Raw genomic sequence first — 20,282 nt, 5'->3', positions numbered from 1 at the left:
ATGGATGTTAAAAATGAGTGACAGAAGGCTATGGAAAAAGGCCCTGAGGCAGCAAAGCAGCCACAAACCATGCTTTAAGGTTAGTATGAGGTTCTTTTGTTCAAATGTAGTGTTTCATTTTCACCAAACATTGTGTCTGCTAATAAGGCCAAACACCTCCACCTATGTTTTATCTCTCCAGAGTGCATTGTTCCTGTTGTTTTGGTCTCTAGGTGTTGTCCAGCAAATATCAGTTGTCTTGATATTCTTTTTTATCTGGCCAAGTTTGTGCCAAGTTTGTGCCATCTCTTTCTAACTGTTCACTCTGGCACTTGATTGTGGCAAGACGCCTGTAGATCCCTTGATTTTCCCCTGGGGTTCTTAGGGAATTCTATGAGCATCTTTCAAGTCAGCTCTTGGGCTGAATTCCCTGGGACAACCTGTCCTTTGGAAATTTCCAGTTGTCTGGACTTTTTTCCCATTGTTGATGATCTGTCGTACAGTGGAATGTACTTTGATATGGCTGGAAATATTACCACACTCCCATATACAGTCGTGCTCAAAAGTTTGCATACCCTTGGAAAATTGGTAATATATGTACAATTTGTAAAGAAAACATGAGTGAGCAACTTAAAATTTTTTATGGGATTCGCATTCAGCTGTAGGTCATAACAGAATGGCAAAATCATAAAACAAAACATGGCAACAAAGATTTTTTCCCCCCACTTCTTAATAAGTGATTGAACAGAACTGACTGGCATTTGCAAGGCTTTGGGTATCTTTTTATATCCTTTTCCATCTATTGATCAGGGCCATTTGGGTGATTTCTGTTATCATTGTGATTTAAAAAGGAGCCAAACAACTATGTGATAATAAATGGCTTCATATGATCACTATCCTTAAATAATATACTTTTCTTTTGCATGATCAGTCATACTTTCAAAATCAATTTCTGCCAGGGTATGCAAACCTATGAGCACAACTGTAGTTAAGACAAAACCATACCAGGTGTCTTTATGGAAGGCTGGATTCCCGAGTTACTCTATGGATTTTCTTATAATTTGCACTTTTTTGGTAAACCTGATTCTATTTTAAGCCATTTTATGTGATGGTAAAAGTAGTGGTGTACTAACCTTTTCCAGATCAGGAAGTTTCACTTTTGGTTATTTTAATTTCACATCAATGAATGTGGTAGGAATTTTGCTAAAATACTCATGTGTCCAAATATATAAAGAATAAGATGAAATAAGAACTTTCCAGGGCTGTAGTTTTTCCCATTCATTGTAAATGATATCGTACACAGAATTACAGGTGGTTGACAACCAATGTTTTATGGATCATTATATATTGTATTTATATATTTGGTTAAAAAACAGAAGTGAAGTTATTTGGTCCTTTTTGCAGCTGTTATGTAAATATGTATTTATTTAATTGAGAACCAAACATTTAAGTATTTACACTGCAGAGTAGTTCTTTCTCCAATGGTAAAATTGCAGTTTTATAATCTAAAATGATCCAAAACCAGTACAGAGACAAATCTCCTCACGGGTAATAATAATAATAACATTTTATAAAATCTTCTTGCTATTACAAAGGGAGTATCTAAGCTCAAAACTAAACAGAAACACATGTAGAGTTCTGGCAGTGGCAGGTCTTGACCTGATGGTCTACAGTTTACATGGTGTTTAGGAACCTGTAGCAGGTAGACAGAATCGTCAGTCAGGAAGGGTAGCTTCGTACCTGGATCCAAGTCTGGATCACAAACCACTGTAGTCTAGCACCCATGTAGGTGATGCTTTGGTAGCTGTAAGCTGTGCTCAGTGCCTGTAAGACCACTACACCATCAGTAGCAGGTGGTACAGTCAAGATTTATCTCCAGATAGCCAAGTGATCCCAACTAACTTGTCATTAATCTAGCAACTCTATGGGTGAAAAGCACCAGCTACTTTAGTGCTCTCACTCACTCTGTTTATAGTGTATATATTAGTTATACACAGGTCACCCATAACATTATGACCACTGACAGGTGAAATGATTAATACTGATAATCTCATTATCATGGCACCTGTCAGTGGGTGGGATATATTAGGCAGCAAGTGAACATTCTGTCCTCAAATTTGATGTGTTAGAAGCTGGAACAATGGGCAAGCTTAAGGATCTGAGTGACTTTGACTAGGGCCAAATTGTGATGGCTAGACGACTGGGTCAGAGCATCTCCCAAACTGCAGGCCTTGTGGGGTGTTCCTGGTCTACAGTGTTCAGTACCTATCAAAAGTGGTCCAAGGAAGGAAAAGCGGTGAACCACCGACAGGATCATGGGCGGCCAAGGCTCATCGAGGCACGTGGGGAGCGAAGGCTGGCCTGTGTGGTCTGATCTAACAGACAAGCTACTGTAGCTCAAATTGCTGAAAAAGTGAATGCTGGTACTGATATAAAGGTGTCAGAACGCACAGTGCATCGCAGTAACCTGACCGGTTAGGGTTTTCATGATGACACCTGTTGAAAGTGCCTACAATGGGCATGTGAGCATCAGATATGGACCAAGGAGTAATGGAAGATGGTGGCCTGGTCTGATGAATCACGTGGATGACCGGGTGCGTGTGCGTCGCTTACCTGGAGAACACATGGTACCAGGATGCACTATGGGAAGAAGGCAAGCCGGCGGAGGCAGTGTGATGCTTTGGGCAATGTTCTGCTGGGAAACCTTGGGTCCCTGGTGGCATTGGCCTCTTTCAGCAGGATAAGCAGATACCACAGCACACCCGTTGAGTCCATGCCTCAACAGGTCAGGGCCGTTTTGGCTGCAAAAGGGGGACCTACACAATATTAGGCAGGTGGTCATAATGTTATGGCTGATCGGTGTATAGAGTACATTAGTGAAGTAACACTAGAAGTTACCATTAAATAAAAGGACAATCAAAAATGCACCAAAAACATTTAAAACTAAATATTTACAAATGTACAAAGTGCTCTGTGCCTAGGCTTCCTCAAGGCACCAGCAACCACAGAACTATGAAGCTTTGACTAATAATGAAGAAGAGCGCACACTTTGTAAATATTGCCATGGCAGGTATGAAGGAATTGAGACTTTAATTTGTGCAATGTTTGTGTATGAGACAGAAATAAGAGAGAGAAAGGGATGGAGAAACCAAGTCATTTTTCTGAAGGTGATGAAATGCATTGATCATTCATTTGTTCTGCCTTATGAGAAGCACTGCTGATTATTCATTCATATGAATACATATGGTGGGTGTACAGCTATAGGTCCTATTCAGACTTGAGATAAGTTTACTTTGGAGTAAAGAAATAATAATATATCCGTGTTATGTATCGTATTGGAATGTTTTTCTTTTTAATTAAATAATGAGGTATGAAGTTATATACCAAAGTCTAATAAACTCAAGTCTGAATCAAGCCCTAAATGTATGTTGGGCTGGATACTATGGTCCGGGACCAACTGTACACTCACAGCCCTACTGACTTTCGTCTAGCAGGCATCATGCTGTGAATAAAGATATTGTGAAAAAAAAAAACTTTTGTTATTATTTTACAAAGATTTAAATAATAATGAAATAAAAGACTGGGGTTTGGATTACTTCTGTTTCAATTCCGGATGCACAGTGAAATTGAAAAATACACAGAGAAATGCAGAAACATAATCTCTAAATATTGCTTTGCTCTGGATTTGTAACCAGGCCTCAGAGGAAGATGTAACATAGGATACGTATCTGCGAAAGCCAAACTCCTATGATATGTATCATGTTACACATCTGATAAATAAAACCAATTTCACTTCTCCATGGATTTGAACTAGCAACCATGTTGTCCACTTCCCACCCTTCATCCTAAAATGCATCATCTCTTACAAATTTACAACAATTAAAATGACAAATTGGGGTTCAGGTTAGCCATCAAAATACTGTTAAAATATAAAACAAACAGCTCATTAGTTTGCGTACCCTGGCAGAAATTATGACATTTTGGCATTGATTTTGAAAATATGACTGATCATGTGTCATGACTGTATCTCTTTCTTTGGTAAATAAAGTTTCATCACTGACCATAGTAGCATGCGCCATCATCAGTGGAAAATTCAGGGATCTCTTGATACCAAGCCAAGGTCAGGTAGACCAAGAAAGATTTCAGTCAAAGCTGGCAGAATTGTTTGGGATACAAAGAAAAACTCACATGTAACCTCAGGAGAAATACAGGCTGCTCTGGAAAAAGACAGTGTGGTTGTTTCAAGGAGCACAATACGACGATGCTTGAACAAAAATGAGCTGCATGGTCGAGTTGCCAGAAAGCCTTTACTGCGCCAATGCCACAAAAAAGCCTGGTTGCAATATGCCTGACAACTCCTTGACACGCCTCACAGCTTCTGGCACACTAATTTGGAGTGACGAGACCAAAATAGAGTTTTATGGTCACAACCACAAGCGCTATTTTTGGGGAGGGGTCAACAAGGCCTATAGTGAACAGAATACCATCCCCACTGTGAAGCATGGTGGTGGCTCATTGATGTTTTGTGGGTGTGTGAGCTCTAAAAGCACAGGGAATCTTGTGAAAATTGATGGCAAGATGAATGCATTATGTTATCAGAAAATACTGGCAGACAATTTACATTCTTTGCACGAAAGCTGCGCATGGGACGCTCTTGGACTTTCCAGCACGACAATGACCCCAATCACAAGGCCAAGTTGACCATCCACAGGTTACAGCAGAAAATCTGAAGGTTCTAGAGTGGCTACCACAGTCTGCTGACCTTAATATCATCAAGCCACTCTGGGGAGATCTCAAACGTTCGGTTCATGCAAGACGAACAAACCCTTTGCATGACCTTGAGGCACTTTGCTAAGACGAATGGGCAGCTATACCACCTGCAAGAATTTGTGGCCTCATAGACAAATATTACAAAATAATGCACGCTATCATTGATGCTAAAGGGGTATGTCGTAAAATCAGTGCCACGAGATGAAGCTCTGTAAAATAGATTAGCAAATCTGTGCAAAAGATTTGTGTCTTTGTAGAAAATGTTTCCGCAAACCTGTAGAAAGATTTGTGTCTTCTCTGTACAAGGAGGTGGGACCAGCTCTGCTAGAGCAATCACAGCCAATCAAATAATGTAATTTCTGTGTCCAGTAACATTGGCCATTTTGGTCTGTCCATCATACAATGAACGACAGGAAAGAAGGTGAAGAAAACCAGAACACTGTTTTCAATTGTGATTAATTTGGTAAGCAGTTCTCTAACTTGTCTTCAAGTTAACATGATGCTGTTGTTAATACTAACAATCTGAACACTCAACTTTTTACTAGTTAATATGTTAGAGATGGATAATGAGAGATCTTCCTGTGCATGTGTGTGTGATGTTTGGTGCATGGTGCTTCGTTACTGTGGTAGCCTGGAGTTAATTTTTTATTGTAAACATTAAACAGGTTTTTGTTTCTTCATAGAAATACAGTTATATGTTATTGAACTTAAATTATGGTCAAAAAGAGAACTTTCTTTTACTTGTTTATTCAAAGCATTGCATCTGGAAAACGATAAACACATTGAAAGCAAAATTAAGGAAATAAACCAGAGCACCATTGTGATGAAGCTCTGTCTTTCCACACCAGGTTTATCCTTCTAGTAGTTCTTCAACTTGACCACTGATGGGGAAGAAGTCAGCATGGCAACACCTGTGCAAAACTCTGTATTGGACACTGTGTCTTTCTGTGGATGTTTGGCTGACCTTTGTCTACAGTCAGTTTCAATGGAATGGTTGTCACATCAAAGGGTGTGATGTATTCCTGCAATTGTGGTATAAGTAAGGGTCTACATGTGGTCTGATTGGTAGTTCTCACAAGTTTACATTCCAACAGTTGATGGTTGGTACAATGAGAAAGGTAGAACATTGTTCTCTCTCTGGTCTTTTGGCATTGGTCTTTGCTCTTAGCTTAGGCTGTCTTGAACAAGTTAAACATGTCCATGTTCCATCTCTAAATCAGGCCCATTTAAGTCTGGCACGGTTTAATGTGCAGTCTCTAACAAACAAAACTCTTATTACAAGAGTTTATCAAAGACAATGACCTAGAACATTTTTGCTTGACAGAAACGTGGCACAGAAATGGTGATTCCTACATTCTAAATGAAACATGTCCACTTGGCTATGACTATCTGGAAAAGGGCCGTGCCCCTGGCAGGGGTGTGGTCTGGCTGTTTTCCACATAGATTGTTTTGTCCTGAAAATATTGCCTATCCCACTTGGCTTATCATTTCACTGCAAGGCTTTTAAATTGAAGCCTTTCACAGTTATACTTCTCTATCGTGTTCCTATATCAAATGCTGTCTCTGAGTTCTCTGACCTAACATGTCCTACTCTATCCAATGTTGTTGTCCTTGGTGATTTCAACATTCAGGTTGATTCAACAAAATGTTCCTTTACCACGGACTTCCTGAACCTGCTGAACTGTCTGATACAGCATGTCAACGTCCCCACACACAATCATGGACAAACACTTGACCTCATCATCACAGGAGAAATCCCATCAGACCTGGATGTACATTAGTCAGGTGTCTCTGACCATAGGTTTGGGACATTGTCCGTAATTCCTCCTGCACTTCAACTCTGCCCTAAGCGGACTGTTAAATTCAGAAACACCAAGTCCCTTGACATGTCTGTCTTCCAGGAAGTCAGTACAGCCTGTCCTACAATCTGTCTGTCTGTCAGAAGTCCAACGCTGATGAAATGGTTGACCTGTATAACAGCACACTGAGTAACACCGTAAACATTCTTGCCCCTGTAAAATCCTGTCAAGTATAATTCCATCAGTCTTCCCATGGTTAACATAGAAGCTGCACAGCATGAAGACACACGGCTGCAAGACAGAAGGTCGGTGGAGAAACACTGTCTTAACTGTCCACCTACTGGCTTATAAAGACCACCAGAATGTTATTTCAAAGCTTTAAATATAGCCAGCTCTTGTTTCTATTCTTCTTTGATTGAGAATGGCAAAGATAATCCCAAGACATTATTTAACACCATCAGTCACCTCCTCCAACCTACAGACTCTGGCCATCCCATTGCAATAAATGTGCTGAATTCTTAAGAGAATAACCTCATTAACATTAGAGAGAACATTGTATCCTGTAACCTAATCCTCCTCAGGCTCCTTCCCAACCACCCAGATCTTATTCTTTGCTAAGTGACTTTGCTCTGGTGACACCTGCTACTGTTCTGGAATTCATATTAAAAATGTAATCTTCCAGTGGCTTTCTTGACCTTATTCCAACATCACTATATAAAAAATGTTCAGCCACTCTCATTGATTTTGTTACTTGTTTGTTCAACAAGTCCCTGCACACTGGGCAGGTACCATTGTATTTTTAAGATGACAGCCCTCTCTCTTTTGCTCAAAAAACCTTCCCATGACTCAGACATCCTTTCAAACTACAGGCCTATGACCAAACTTACATTCTTATCTAAAGTCCTATAGAAGATTGTGGCAACTCAACTTCACTCACGCCTCAGTGCTAACCAGCTTCATGCCAATGCATAGTACTGAGACAGCATTGGTGAAGGATGTTAATGATCTGCTCATGGCTGCAGATACAGGATCCCCTCCATTTTGATTCTTCTGGACCTCATTGCTGCTTTTGATAAAGTAGATCACACCATTCTACTCCAGAGAACACACTGCCATCTCTGGGACTGCCTTAAACTGGTTCATATCTTACCTTTCTAAGCAGAAGCAGTATGTTTCTCTCAGTGAGGGAAGATCAGAGGAGTTCACATTAACCTGTGGTGTCCCACAACGGTCGGTGCCAGGACCTATTCTCTTCCTGCTTTTACATGCTCCCACGGCCACGTCATTCCCCTCTCCTCAGTCATTACAAATTTGGATGTGAAATTTGACCCTACTTTCTCTTTTAAGGCCCACATTAGACATGTCTGTAAAACATACATTAAAAAAATCTGCCCACGTCACACCTCTCCTTGCTGACCTTCATTGGCTTCCCGTCCCTCAAAGAATATACTTTAAAATTATCCTTTTAGTTTATAAAGCTATCAATGGCTAGGGACTCTATTGGTTGGCCTACCCTTCCCTTTAATCAAATTATACTGTACATTATTGTATAATAATACGTATTATTTTAGTTTACTGTGTTATCATTATAGTTTAGTGTGCGTGTGTGTATATGTGTGTGTGTGTATATGTGTGTATATATATATATATATATATATATATATATATATATATATATATATATATATATATATATATATATATATATATATATTTGTATTATTATTTTATTTCATCTGATAGTTCATTTATTTATTGAATATTTTCTTTTTCATGCACTTTGAGATTATTCCTCTATAATGAAAAGCACTTTACAAATGCAATAAATTATTATTATTATTACTTAACACCCTGTGCAAATACAAGTTGATTGTGTGTTAAATTAGACTTGAGGAAGAATGGTCACAGTGAAGTTAAATGAAATTATTAACATTACAAGATCAATTAAAAGGCAAACATGTTACTAAATGAAGATTTAAATTTGACCTACTCTACCATCATTATTGTAGATTAGAAAGGAAGGCAGACAGAGAGAGGGACAGAGAGAAGGGGGGGGGGCAGACCTCATGGCCAAGGCCTATGAGGAGAGAGCACTACCAAAAGACCAGAGAGAGAACAATGGTCTACCTTTCTCATTGTACCAACCATCAACTGTTGGAATGCAAACTTGAGAGAACTACCAATCAGACCACATGTAGACCCTTACTTATACCACAATTGCAGGAAGACATCACACCCTTTGATATGACAACAATTCCATTGAAACTGACTATAGACAAAGGCCAGCCAAACATCCACTGAAAGACCCAGTGTCCAATATATACAGAGTTTTGCACAGGTGTTGCCATGCTGACTTCTTCCCCATCAGTGGTCAAGTTGAAGAACTACTAGAAGGATAAACCTGGTGTGGAAAGACAGAGCTTCATCACAATGGTGCTCTGATTTATTTCCTTAATTTTGCTTTCAATGTGTTTATCGTTTTCCAGATGCAATGCTTTGAATACACAGGTAAAAGAAAGTTTTCTTCAATAACATATAACTGTATTTCTATGAAGAAACAAAAACCTGTTTAATGTTTACAATAAAAAAAATAACTCCAGGCTACCACAGTAACGAACCACCATGCACTTATTCACCAAAAATCACCCACATACACAGGAGGATCTCTTCCATAACACATGAACACATTAACACAATAACTAGTAAAAGGTTGAGTGTTCAGATTGTTAATATTAACAAAAGCATCATTAACTTAAAGAAAAGTTAGAGAACAGCGTAACAAATTAATCATGATTCTTCACCTTCTTTGCTGTCATTCTTTGTGTGAGGGACAGACGAAAATGGCCAATGATTCTGGACACATGAATTGCGTTATTTGATTAGTTGTGATGGTTTTGGCAGAGCTGGTCTTTTTTTTACAGGTTTGCAGATATTTTTCTACAAAGACAACTATTTTACTACAGGTTTGCTAATCTTTTTTGCAAGTACACAAATCTGTTTTTACAGAGCTTCGTCTCGTGGCACTAATTTTACGCCATAAAGGGGGCAATACACAGTATTAGGAACTAAGTATATGCAGACTTTTGAACAGGGGTCAGTTCATTTGTTTCTTTGTTGCCATGTTTTGTTTTATGATTGTGCCAATCTGTTAAACCTACAGTTGAATATGAATACCATAAGAAATAAGACTTTTTTGCCTGCTCATTGATGTTTTCTTTACAAATGGTACATATATTAAAATTTTCCAAGGGTATGCAAACTTTTGAGCACAACTGTATACATTTTTGCCTCTCTATGGATTTGAACCTGCAACCTGTGTAGTTGGATTTGAACACGCACACCACCGACCCTAGAAGCCGGCCTAAACATGAAAGAAATGTCCTGAATTTATGGTAACTACCCTACGAAGTCCCTGAGACCAGCCTGGAATTGAACCCATCCTTAGTAGCGCAACACAAAGAAATAGAAACAAATATTTAATATGCATTTTATTATATGCAAAGATGGTATTCCTCTGCAGGTCAGCATTAGCAAACTGTACATACGTAAATAGCCATTTTCATATTTTATTGTTTTTACAGCCTAAAGATAATGTCTCCGTCCAGGTAAAATCATCATCATTATTATTATTACAAAGCACACTATTTCGTATCCCTTCACTCAATGCTACCAGTGATTTATTTTTGGGACATTAACATGCTCATAAAAGATAAAACGTAAAAAAATAAATGCCATATTCAAGGCATTTCAAACATCAATATACAAATCACCTGAACTCTCGATTCACATGATTCTTATTGTTGCCTCGGTTGTTTTGTTTCAAAACACTGAAATAAAACCATTGTTAAATACTTATCTTGGCCCTAGCAGGGATACTGCTTCAGTGCAGTACCTTCATTCAACAGTGCTTGTGTCAGTGGGGTAGGACTAAAGGGATGTCACTGGACGGCCAACCCGTAACTACATTTCAGCGCTACATTTAAAGATATTTTTACATGCTTTACACGACAGGAAAGTGGTCTGGATTCAAACCTATGCTGTAGTGGTGCATCGGAGGCAGCGGCTTAAACATTTGGACTACTTTAGGCCACCTAACCCTAAATGAATAACACCAAGCAGTTATGAAACACAATATGATCAGTCATGTCTATTTAGTTCCCCCCCCGTGTCAGTTGTCAAGGTTAACCTTTAAGGTCTATAGAGACTCTAGCAGTAATGGAAATGTGTTTGTTGTCTAAACTTCACTGGCAGCCTAGCCTATGTACTTACAGTTGGACATCCTATTCTCTAGGTGACACTGCATTTTAAATTATTCTAACATCTACCAAATGCTGACTAACACATAAATAGCAGCAGCACTGAACTCTCTGAATTACACATAGCACAACCCACTTTGGCTCCAAACATATAAATAGTCATGTTTCCCCCCCCAACTTCAGACATTTCCTCAGAAACGTAAAAAAATAAAACACAGATGACTATAAAAAATAAAAATAAATAGTTCTCCATTTTGTTTTTGATTTAAGGAGACGCAGGGTATATGTCTATTCATTTTGTAGGTGGTTGTTTAGAGTTTTTTAGGTCACGTAGCCCAGGGATCTTTTGTTATTCAGTGATAAGGGTTAGCAGGTCTAAAATGAATCATTGCATGGCAGATGAATTAAGTCCTGAGGGAAGTGGGAGAGTGTTTATATAGCCTGGGAAGTAGTCTTCTGTTTAATGTACATTCAATAGGAATGAGAAAGTCTTCCTTGAAGCAGGAACTGATCCCCCCTCAAATGGGTGGAGGTCCGTTGGTGTAGCGCAACATTGGATGAAAAGAGCGGGCAAAGTTGTTGGCATGGTGACAGCTGTAGTCCTCTTCTGTCATGGGAACCAGGCAGGCTAAGCCAATCAATAGCAGGAGAAGGAGCTGGAGGGGTAGGGCTGCCCTCAGGACCCTCAAAATGAAGGATTGACCCGTTGGGGGCCGCGACAAAGATGAGGCCAGGGGGTTGTCAGAACGGGAAGAAGCGCAGCCAGCCATGCCTGACGACCTGGTCAGACTGCAGGTTGAGAGAGAAAAGGGTTAGTCAAGAAATAGCAGAGAATAGGATTTTTGAAACAGTTGACACAATTATGTTTTCTTTTGTGTGATCACATGGAAAGATAGAAGAGAGTTTTTTGCCGGCCAGATTCAAACTCCAAGAATTGGTGGCAACTTTCCCACTACGATCATGACACAATACAAGGCAAATCTGCATTACATACATTTAAAATAAAAGTAAGGGACGAATGAACATACTGACATCTAACAGATGATCAAGGCAAACTGGTCAATATCGTGCACGCACGCACACACACCTTTACTCAAACACTCCCAGGAAACATCAAATGTACTCACACACCCACACCAGCCAATTATACACACACAAATTACACACACGTCCACATAGGGAACCTGAAGCAAAACCCATTCCAGTAGTGGAGTCTTGCTTTTCCTCGCTGAGAGAAAACCTGGCAGACTGTGCAAGTTCAATGTCACGTCTCATTCCAAGAAGAACGCCAGAAACTTCTCCAGAGACTCCAAGAGAGGGAGCCAAGGGGAGTTAGGAACGCTGTGTTCCTCCGGCCCGTCCCAATCCTCTGAGAGCTGATTGGTGGTCTGGGGGAGGAACCCACAAGCTGTCTGTCTGCCTGCCATCACTCCCTCCCCATCACCAACACTCCCTGGCCTTCCTAACTCTCCTTAGCTTACATTAATGTTGAGAATAACATGATTTATTCAATGTGTTTCTCACGCTCCCGCATTTCTGTTTATTTTAGCTCGGTGGGCATTCCTCGGGAGCTCCACTGTTCGGGGGGCGCAGGCGACCCGGGATCTCCATGGCAACATCGTTTGCTTTCCTAGATTTTCGATTTCCGAAGCCAATTAGCGAGCAAGAGGTAGCTAGCGGGGCACCATACTATTGATACAATGGAACTCATCCTCTCTGGCTGAGCCTCATTACCTCAGCCTCATTACCTCAGCTAACTCAGGCCCAGGCTTCATCCCCAGCCTGCATTTTATTATCAGGATCAGTGACCACGGACATGACTCAAAATAAAAGAGAGCGATTTCGGGGGTGTGCGGGTTATTAGGAAGGGGATGAGAAAACAATGGGGAAAAAAAGGGAGAAAGAGCGCTTTGTGAGGAACGAAGAGATTGAGACCGTTTGTTATGGGAGATGGAGAGTTTGCTATGAAGAGAAAGCAAGTGGGGAAGGAGGGAGGGAAAGCAACTAAGGACAAAAAAGAAAAGAAAGCCAGCAAGGAGACACTGAACAGAAATATCGGGAAAGTGCCATCTAGTGGTTGAGAAAGAAACTACAGCATGTGGTTTCTTATTCTAGCAACACTTGGCAGCCTCGTTCAGACAGCTGAGCATAGCAGCAAAGAACAATGATAAAAACAATGAATAAACGTTCTGTTCAGCTATGTTTAAAGGAAGAGCAAAATCCTCCAAAACCGGTGATTCCCAACTCCTTTAACAGCTGGTTTGGTTAACATTGCCTCTAGAAGAAAGGAGGATCATGGAACTCATAGGTTTGAGGGGTGGAGAAGATGCAACATAATTCTCATCAGATATGAACTAAAAACGTACCCATCATACCTGTTGCCCTAAGAAACTGGTTTAGGAGAGTGTTACTATCCAGACTTCTTACCGTGTTATAAGTTAGACAAAACAAAAGGTACTGGAAGAGTTATTAGGCTGTACAGAGCATAACTGACTTGATAGACTGATTGGTTAAAGATTTTGTAGTGAGTAAGTATGCTGTTCCATTATCCTCCCATGGTTCTAGAGTCTAGGAGAGAGGTACCTGTGATGCGGGCTGCTTTCAGGGGGTCCTGGGTAGGCATGACTACTTTTGCCCCGGGGCTGTACCACGCAATGATCAGAACAAGGGGGTGGGGGGGGGGGGTAAAAGAAAGAAACAATGGTTCAGTCCAGTGCAAATAAAGACCAAGCTTCAGATGAGAGATCAAAATGAACCGACAATTAAAATAAAGGGCATTTACATTAATAAAACATTAACAGCTACAGTGAAGCAAAATCCATGATGATGTTAAGAATCTTAGAACCAAGAAATCTGGCTTTTCTGTAATTCCATGTTGAAACAATTCACTGAGATCTTTATCAAAAATGAGCTGGTATCTACAGGTGGATGGAACATACAAAAGATGTATGTTGTCCGGTTAGTCTGAAAGATTTTTTGTTGCCAAAGTTAATCATCATGATTTCATTAATAAAGAATAATATTATACTGGTATTGTGAGTGGCCTGCAATGGACGCTAACAATGTTATTTATAATCAGCTTGTTCACAACAAAATAGCAACAGTTGAAAAGCCAGTGATTCTTCATTCTTCAATCATTTTTGACTATTGCAATCTACATGGAGCAGGCAAAAGGCATCTCAGACAACAAAGGCTTGTTGGGGGCAACATGTGTCGTGGTGGTTTAGCTTCATGTTAGCAAGGCAGCTATAAAGCCATCTAAGAAACAATGGATTTAACTGAATTTCAATTAACAGACTTAATTGACTGAACTAAAAGGCAAAAGGTTGCGGGGGGAAAGCTGGAACGGAATCGTTCTGTTCTGTCAACGTGGGAGATGAAGGGGGTGACATTTTTCGGGTTACGGACCACATTTGGAAGATCACTCTTTAATTCGGTCAGGATGACTTGCTTTATTTTTTTAAACCAGTACACCTCACAATGTGACATTCTATACACACGACAGCCTTCGGAAAATACTGAAAGGTCGTAGACAGTTATTGAGGGAGACATTACCGATCGCCGGCGATTCATCACAATCCCCTCAGAGGCGGGGCTGGTGGATCCAGAGGTATCTGATTTGTCCACAGGAGACAAGGGCAGGGAGTCCTAGAAAATGTGGGAGAATTTTTATTAGATTTTTGATTCAGTAAATCAGATATAAAGTGTGCTGATATGGCTCTGGGCCGGATTGGATGCCATGTTACAGAGGTGGCTAAGACCGCTGGACCACCCCAGGCTACTGAAGGGTTAGGTTATTTCTCTTCATTTCATTACCTGCTACAAACCAGCTCCCTGAATATTAGCAATTGATTATTACTTTAATAACTGTTACTGTTGCTATAAAATAGCCATACTACGACACAGTGGTGCATGTTTTCCTGACCTGTTGTGTCACCACAGTCTCCAGTCTCCTCTCCAGGCCCTCCAGGTCAGCGTTGACCTCCCGGAGGAGCAGTCGCAGCCTGTTCCCGATCACATGAACCTTCTCCTGGGCCTCAAGACGCTCGCTACCCTGGGCCTGCTCTGAAACCTGCGGCTGGCTCTGGGTCTGCGCCGGGGGCTGTGTGTGTACCAGCAGCTGGGTGGAGAACTCCTGGAGGAAAGCGGCCTTTTGCTGAGAGTCCACCAGCTCACGCTTTATTTGCTAGAGGTCAATGGGGGAAGGATCTACATTTTAAAATCTACATTTTAGTTATTTACAAGATGTGCTAATCCAGAGCAATTTACAGAATAAATAAGAGTTAAGTGGCTTGCTTAAGAACACAACAAATGTTTTCTCCTGTTGACTTGAATGAGCAACCTTTCAGTTACTGGCCTAATGCTCTAACCATTTACCTGCCACCCCAAACCCAGAGAGGGGAGGTTTCGATTTTTTAAATATTGGGTTATATTACATACAGCTCCAAAATAAATTAAGAGACAGCTGCACCTTTTTCTTTCCTTTCCAAAAAAGTCGAAAAGGAAGGTTTTGTGTGAGCAACAGAAGGGTTAAAATGGAGACCACTGCAAATTGAACACTTCTATTCCTCACTCAAAACCTTCATTTCTACTTTTTTGGAAAGGAAAGAAAAAGGTGCAGTGGTCTCTTAACTTTTTTCCAGAGCTGTATAAGTATCCCTTTATAATAATGTGTTGTTTTATAAAATAAACGTATTCGGCCAACATCATGGGTGCTATTTAGATGTGATGTCTGCTCTAAAACAGCACAGATCTATAACCCTCGATGGGTCGGACGGTACCGTGAGAGTTCCGTGGTGAGCTTGTAGAGTTTCGCGGTCTAGGCCGTGGGGGATGGGGACGACGGCGTTCCTCCTGCGGTCGATGTTCTCCAACCACAACAGCAGGCCATGACTCAGCTCATGGAACTCCTGGAAACAGAGAGATGAAAGCGGCAGCAGCTCAGTGTTCTCGTCTTTAACATACTGTAAGAGGACACGCAAACGGTCCCACATGCGCAGAGGGAATGACACAGCTGGGCTATGGTTGTACCTGACACTGCATAAGGGCACTCTGCAGCGTTGCCCTCCAGTCCTCTAGTGATGAACCCAGCCAATCCCAGCGGGAGTTCATCTCCTTCAGGTCGTCCCTAAGCTTCCAAGCCTCCTCGGAGTCGGGCTCTGATTGGAGGAAGTCTGCACTACTCAGGTTGATCGACAGGACCTGGGACTTGTGGCCGTCCGTTGCCTTCTGCAGCTCCTGAAAGAGGGTGAGGATGTTTTTCAGTGTGTGTGTGTCTGTGCCCCTCCAAGAACTGCCACCTTAACGTGGTGGAGGGGTTTGAGTACCCGAGTGACCCTAGGAGCTATGTTGTCTGGGGCTATATGCCCCTGGTAGGGTCTCCCAAGGCAAACAGGTCTTAGGCGACGGGTCAGACTAAGAGCGGTTCAAAACCCCTTAATGAAGAATTCAATTTTGAGTACCGTGACGTCGCCCGGTATGGCGCAGCCGGGGCCCCACCCCGGAGCCAGGCCCGGGGTTGGGGCTCGAATGCGAGCGCCTGGTGGCCGGGCCTTCCCCCATGGGGCCCGGCCGGGCTCAGCCCGAACGGGTGACGTGGGGCCGCCCTCCCGTGGGCTCACCACCCACAGGAGGGACCATAAGGGGCCGGTGCAAAGAGGATCGGGCGGCAGTCGAAGGCAGGGGCCTAGACAACCCGATCTCTGGACACGGAAACTGGCTCTAGGGACGTGGAATGTCACCTCGCTGGCGGGGAAGGAGCCTGAGTTAGTGCGTGAGGTTGAGAGGTTCCGATTAGAGGTAGTCGGGATCACCTCTACGCACGGCTTGGGCTCTGGAACCACACTCCTTGAGAGAGGATGGACTCTTCACCACTCTGGAGTTGCCCATGGTGAGAGGCGGCGGGCTGGTGTGGGTTTGCTCATAGCTCCCCAGCTCTGCCACCATGTGTTGGAGTTCACCCCGGTGAACGAGAGGGTCGTTTCCCTGCGCCTACGGGTCGGGGATAGGTCTCTCACTGTTGTTTGTGCCTACGGGCCTAACGGCAGTGCAGAGTACCCGACCTTCTTGGAGTCTCTGGGAGGGGTGCTGGAAAGTGCTCCGACTGGGGACTCTATTGTTCTACTGGGGGACTTCAACGCCCACGTGGGCAACGACAGTGACACCTGGAGGGGCGTGATTGGGAGGAACGGCCCCCCTGATCTGAACCCGAGTGGTGTTCAGTTATTGGACTTCTGTGCTAGTCACAGTTTGTCCATAACGAACACCATGTTCAAACATAAGGGTGTCCATCAGTGCACGTGGCACCAGGACACCCTAGGCCGCAGGTCGATGATCGACTTCGTTGTCGTCTCATCTGACCTGCGGCCGTATGTCTTGGACACTCGGGTGAAGAGAGGGGCGGAGCTGTCAACTGATCACCACCTGGTGGTGAGTTGGATCCGATGGCGGGGGAGGAAGCTGGACAGACTCGGCAGGCCCAAGCGTACTGTAAGGGTCTGCTGGGAACGTCTGGCCGAGTCTCCTGTCAGAGAGATCTTTAACTCCCACCTCCGGCAGAGCTTCGACTGGATCCCGAGGGAGGTTGGAGATATTGAGTCCGAGTGGACCATGTTCTCCACCGCCATTGTCGAAACGGCCGCTCGGAGCTGTGGCCGTAAGGTCTCCGGTGCCTGTCGAGGCGGCAATCCCCGAACCCGGTGGTGGACACCGGAAGTAAGGGATGCCGTCAAGCTGAAGAAGGAGTCCTATCAGGCCTGGTTGGCTTGTGGGACTCCTGAGGCAGCTGACGGGTACCGACAGGCCAAGCGGGCTGCAGCCCGGGTGGTTGTGGAGGCAAAAACTCGGGCCTGGGAGGAGTTCGGTGAGGCCATGGAGAAGGACTTTCGGCTGGCCTCGAAGAGATTCTGGCAAACCATCCGGCGCCTCAGGAGAGGGAAACAGTGCCCTACCAACGCTGTTTACAGTAGAGGTGGGCAGCTGTTGACCTCAACTGAGGATGTCGTCGGGCGGTGGAAGGAGTACTTCGAGGATCTCCTCAATCCCGCTGACATGTCTTCCATTGAGGAAGCAGAGGATGAGGGCTCAGAGGTGAACTCGTCCATCACCCGGGCTGAAGTCACAGAGGTGGTCAAGAAACTCCTCGGTGGCAAGGCACCGGGGGTGGATGAGATCCGCCCTGAGTACCTCAAGTCTCTGGATGTTGTGGGGCTGTCTTGGTTGACACGCCTGTGCAACATCGCGTGGCGGTCGGGGACAGTGCCTCTGGGATGGCAGACCGGGGTGGTGGTCCCTCTTTTTAAGAAGGGGGACCGGAGGGTGTGTTCCAACTACAGGGGGATCACACTTCTCAGCCTGCCCGGGAAAGTCTATGCCAGGGTTCTGGAGAGGAGAATACGGCCGATAGTAGAACCTCGGATTCAGGAGGAACAGTGTGGTTTTCGTCCGGGCCGTGGAACACTGGACCAGCTCTATACCCTCTACGGGGTGTTGGAGGGTTCATGGGAGTTTGCCCAACCAATCCACATGTGTTTTGTGGATTTGGAGAAGGCATTCGACTGTGTCCCTCGCGGCATCTTGTGGAGGGTGCTTGGGGAATATGGGGTCCTGGGTCCTTTGCTAAGGGCTGTCAGGTCCCTATACAACCGAAGCAGGAGCTTGGTCCGCATTGCCGGCAGTAAGTCAGACTTGTTCCCAGTGGATGTTGGACTCCGGCAGGGCTGCCCTTTGTCACCGGTTCTGTTTGTAATTTTTATGGACAGAATTTCTAGGCGCAGCCAGGGGCCGGAGGGTGTCAGGTTTGGGGACCACACGATTTCGTCTCTGCTCTTTGCAGATGATGTTGTCGTGTTGGCCCCTTCTAACCAGGACCTTCAGCATGCACTGGGACGGTTTGCAGCCGAGTGTGAAGCGGTGGGGATGAAAATCAGTACCTCCAAATCCGAGGCCATGGTCCTCAGTCGGAAAAGGGTGGCTTGCCCACTTCAGGTTGGTGGAGAGTGCCTGCCTCAAGTGGAGGAGTTTAAGTATCTAGGGGTCTTGTTCACGAGTGAGGGAAGGATGGAACGGGAGATTGACAGACGGATCGGTGCAGCTTCTGCAGTAATGCAGTCGATGTATCGGTCTGTCGTGGTGAAGAAAGAGCTGAGCCGCAAGGCGAAGCTCTCGATTTACCAGTCAATCTACGTTCCTACTCTCACCTATGGTCATGAGCTTTGGGTCATGACCGAAAGGACAAGATCCCGGATACAGGCGGCCGAAATGAGTTTTCTCCGCAGGGTGGCTGGGCGATCCCTTAGAGATAGGGTGAGAAGCTCGGTCACCCGGGAGGAGCTCAGAGTAGAGCCACTGCTCCTCCACATCGAGAGGGGTCAGCTGAGGTGGCTTGGGCATCTTTTTCGGATGCCTCCGGAACGCCTTCCTGGGAAGGTGTTCCGGTCCCGTCCCACCGGGAGGAGACCCCGGGGAAGACCTAGGACACGCTGGAGGGACTATGTCTCCCGGCTGGCCTGGGAACGCCTCGGTGTCCCCCCGGAAGAGCTAGAGGAAGTGTCTGGGGAGAGGGAAGTCTGGGCATCCCTGCTTAGACTGCTGCCCCCGCGACCCGGCCCCGGATAAGCGGGAGAAGATGGATGGATGGATGGATGTGTGTCTGTGTGTCTATGTGCGAAGAAAGTAATTGGATATCCTTTGTTTTAGAGGTGAAAAGCGCAAGTCTTTGTACAGCCATTTATGATTGTGTTACGCCGTTCTGTTGAGATGCTAAAGGAATCCAGGCCTTGCGTGTGGACAGAATGATTGAACACTACACATCTTAAAAGACCAGAAGAGGCCGAGTGAAGAGGTGTGGGCGGATGTAGCGTATATGCAATTATTTCTATCTGATAGTTTCAGAGAGACATCTTTAGGTCAATACAGAGCAGAGTTACAGTGGATATTTCAGATTCTAACAGAGTAGACGCAGGTTAATGGGGTCAGAGCTCCCTGGGTATTTTGAAGTCAGTGACCCCGGGAGGTACTGTGTGCTACTGTGTTACTTAGTAGCCATACGGGAAACGTTGCACGGGTTATTAGTGGTTTCCTATTGTCCAAGGCCACATGCAGTGTGATCAGGAGGGTACAGTATGGAGTCTGTCTCCTATATGGAGGGCTCTGTCTGGGAGTTAGACCAGTACGCTCCTGTTTACACAAATCATAGAGACCAACCGTACAGAGAAGTGGTCTGTATCAGAGAACAGGATCCCAAACCAAATGGTCTATTTGCAAGCCATTAGGCTGCCCAACACATGAACTAAACAGACTGACCGCATGGACGCACACACACGTGCACCCGCACACACACGTGCACCCGCACACAAACGTGCACCCGCACACAAACGTGCACCCGCACACATATACGTGCACACACACACACACAATCTTTTTTCAGCAACGATATGGGAGCAATTTGGGTTAACTGACAAGCTCAGGGACAGAACCC

At 44.1% G+C, this 20,282-nt stretch overlaps 1 protein-coding gene across 2 annotated transcripts in view; it reads right to left on the bottom strand.

The window, feature by feature from the left end:
- Positions 1 to 10,021: 10,021 nt before the first annotated feature.
- The window catches only part of syne1a (spectrin repeat containing, nuclear envelope 1a), a 232,178-nt gene continuing 221,917 nt past the window's right edge, over positions 10,022 to 20,282 (bottom strand). For both annotated transcript variants that reach the window (XM_034287789.1, XM_029114620.2), the window contains 6 exons: positions 15,836 to 16,042; positions 15,586 to 15,714; positions 14,730 to 14,990; positions 14,360 to 14,452; positions 13,388 to 13,446; positions 10,022 to 11,593 (listed from right to left, as the gene is read on the bottom strand). In XM_034287789.1, coding sequence (XP_034143680.1) covers positions 11,323 to 11,593; positions 13,388 to 13,446; positions 14,360 to 14,452; positions 14,730 to 14,990; positions 15,586 to 15,714; positions 15,836 to 16,042 — 1,020 coding nt within the window. In that variant the 3' untranslated portion in view covers positions 10,022 to 11,322. The remainder of the gene's footprint in view (positions 11,594 to 13,387; positions 13,447 to 14,359; positions 14,453 to 14,729; positions 14,991 to 15,585; positions 15,715 to 15,835; positions 16,043 to 20,282) is intronic.

Source organism: Esox lucius, chromosome 18 (genome assembly GCF_011004845.1).
Source record: "Esox lucius isolate fEsoLuc1 chromosome 18, fEsoLuc1.pri, whole genome shotgun sequence".
Classification (NCBI taxonomy): Eukaryota; Metazoa; Chordata; class Actinopteri; order Esociformes; family Esocidae; genus Esox; species Esox lucius.
This window is presented reverse-complemented; position numbering and strand designations above follow the sequence as displayed.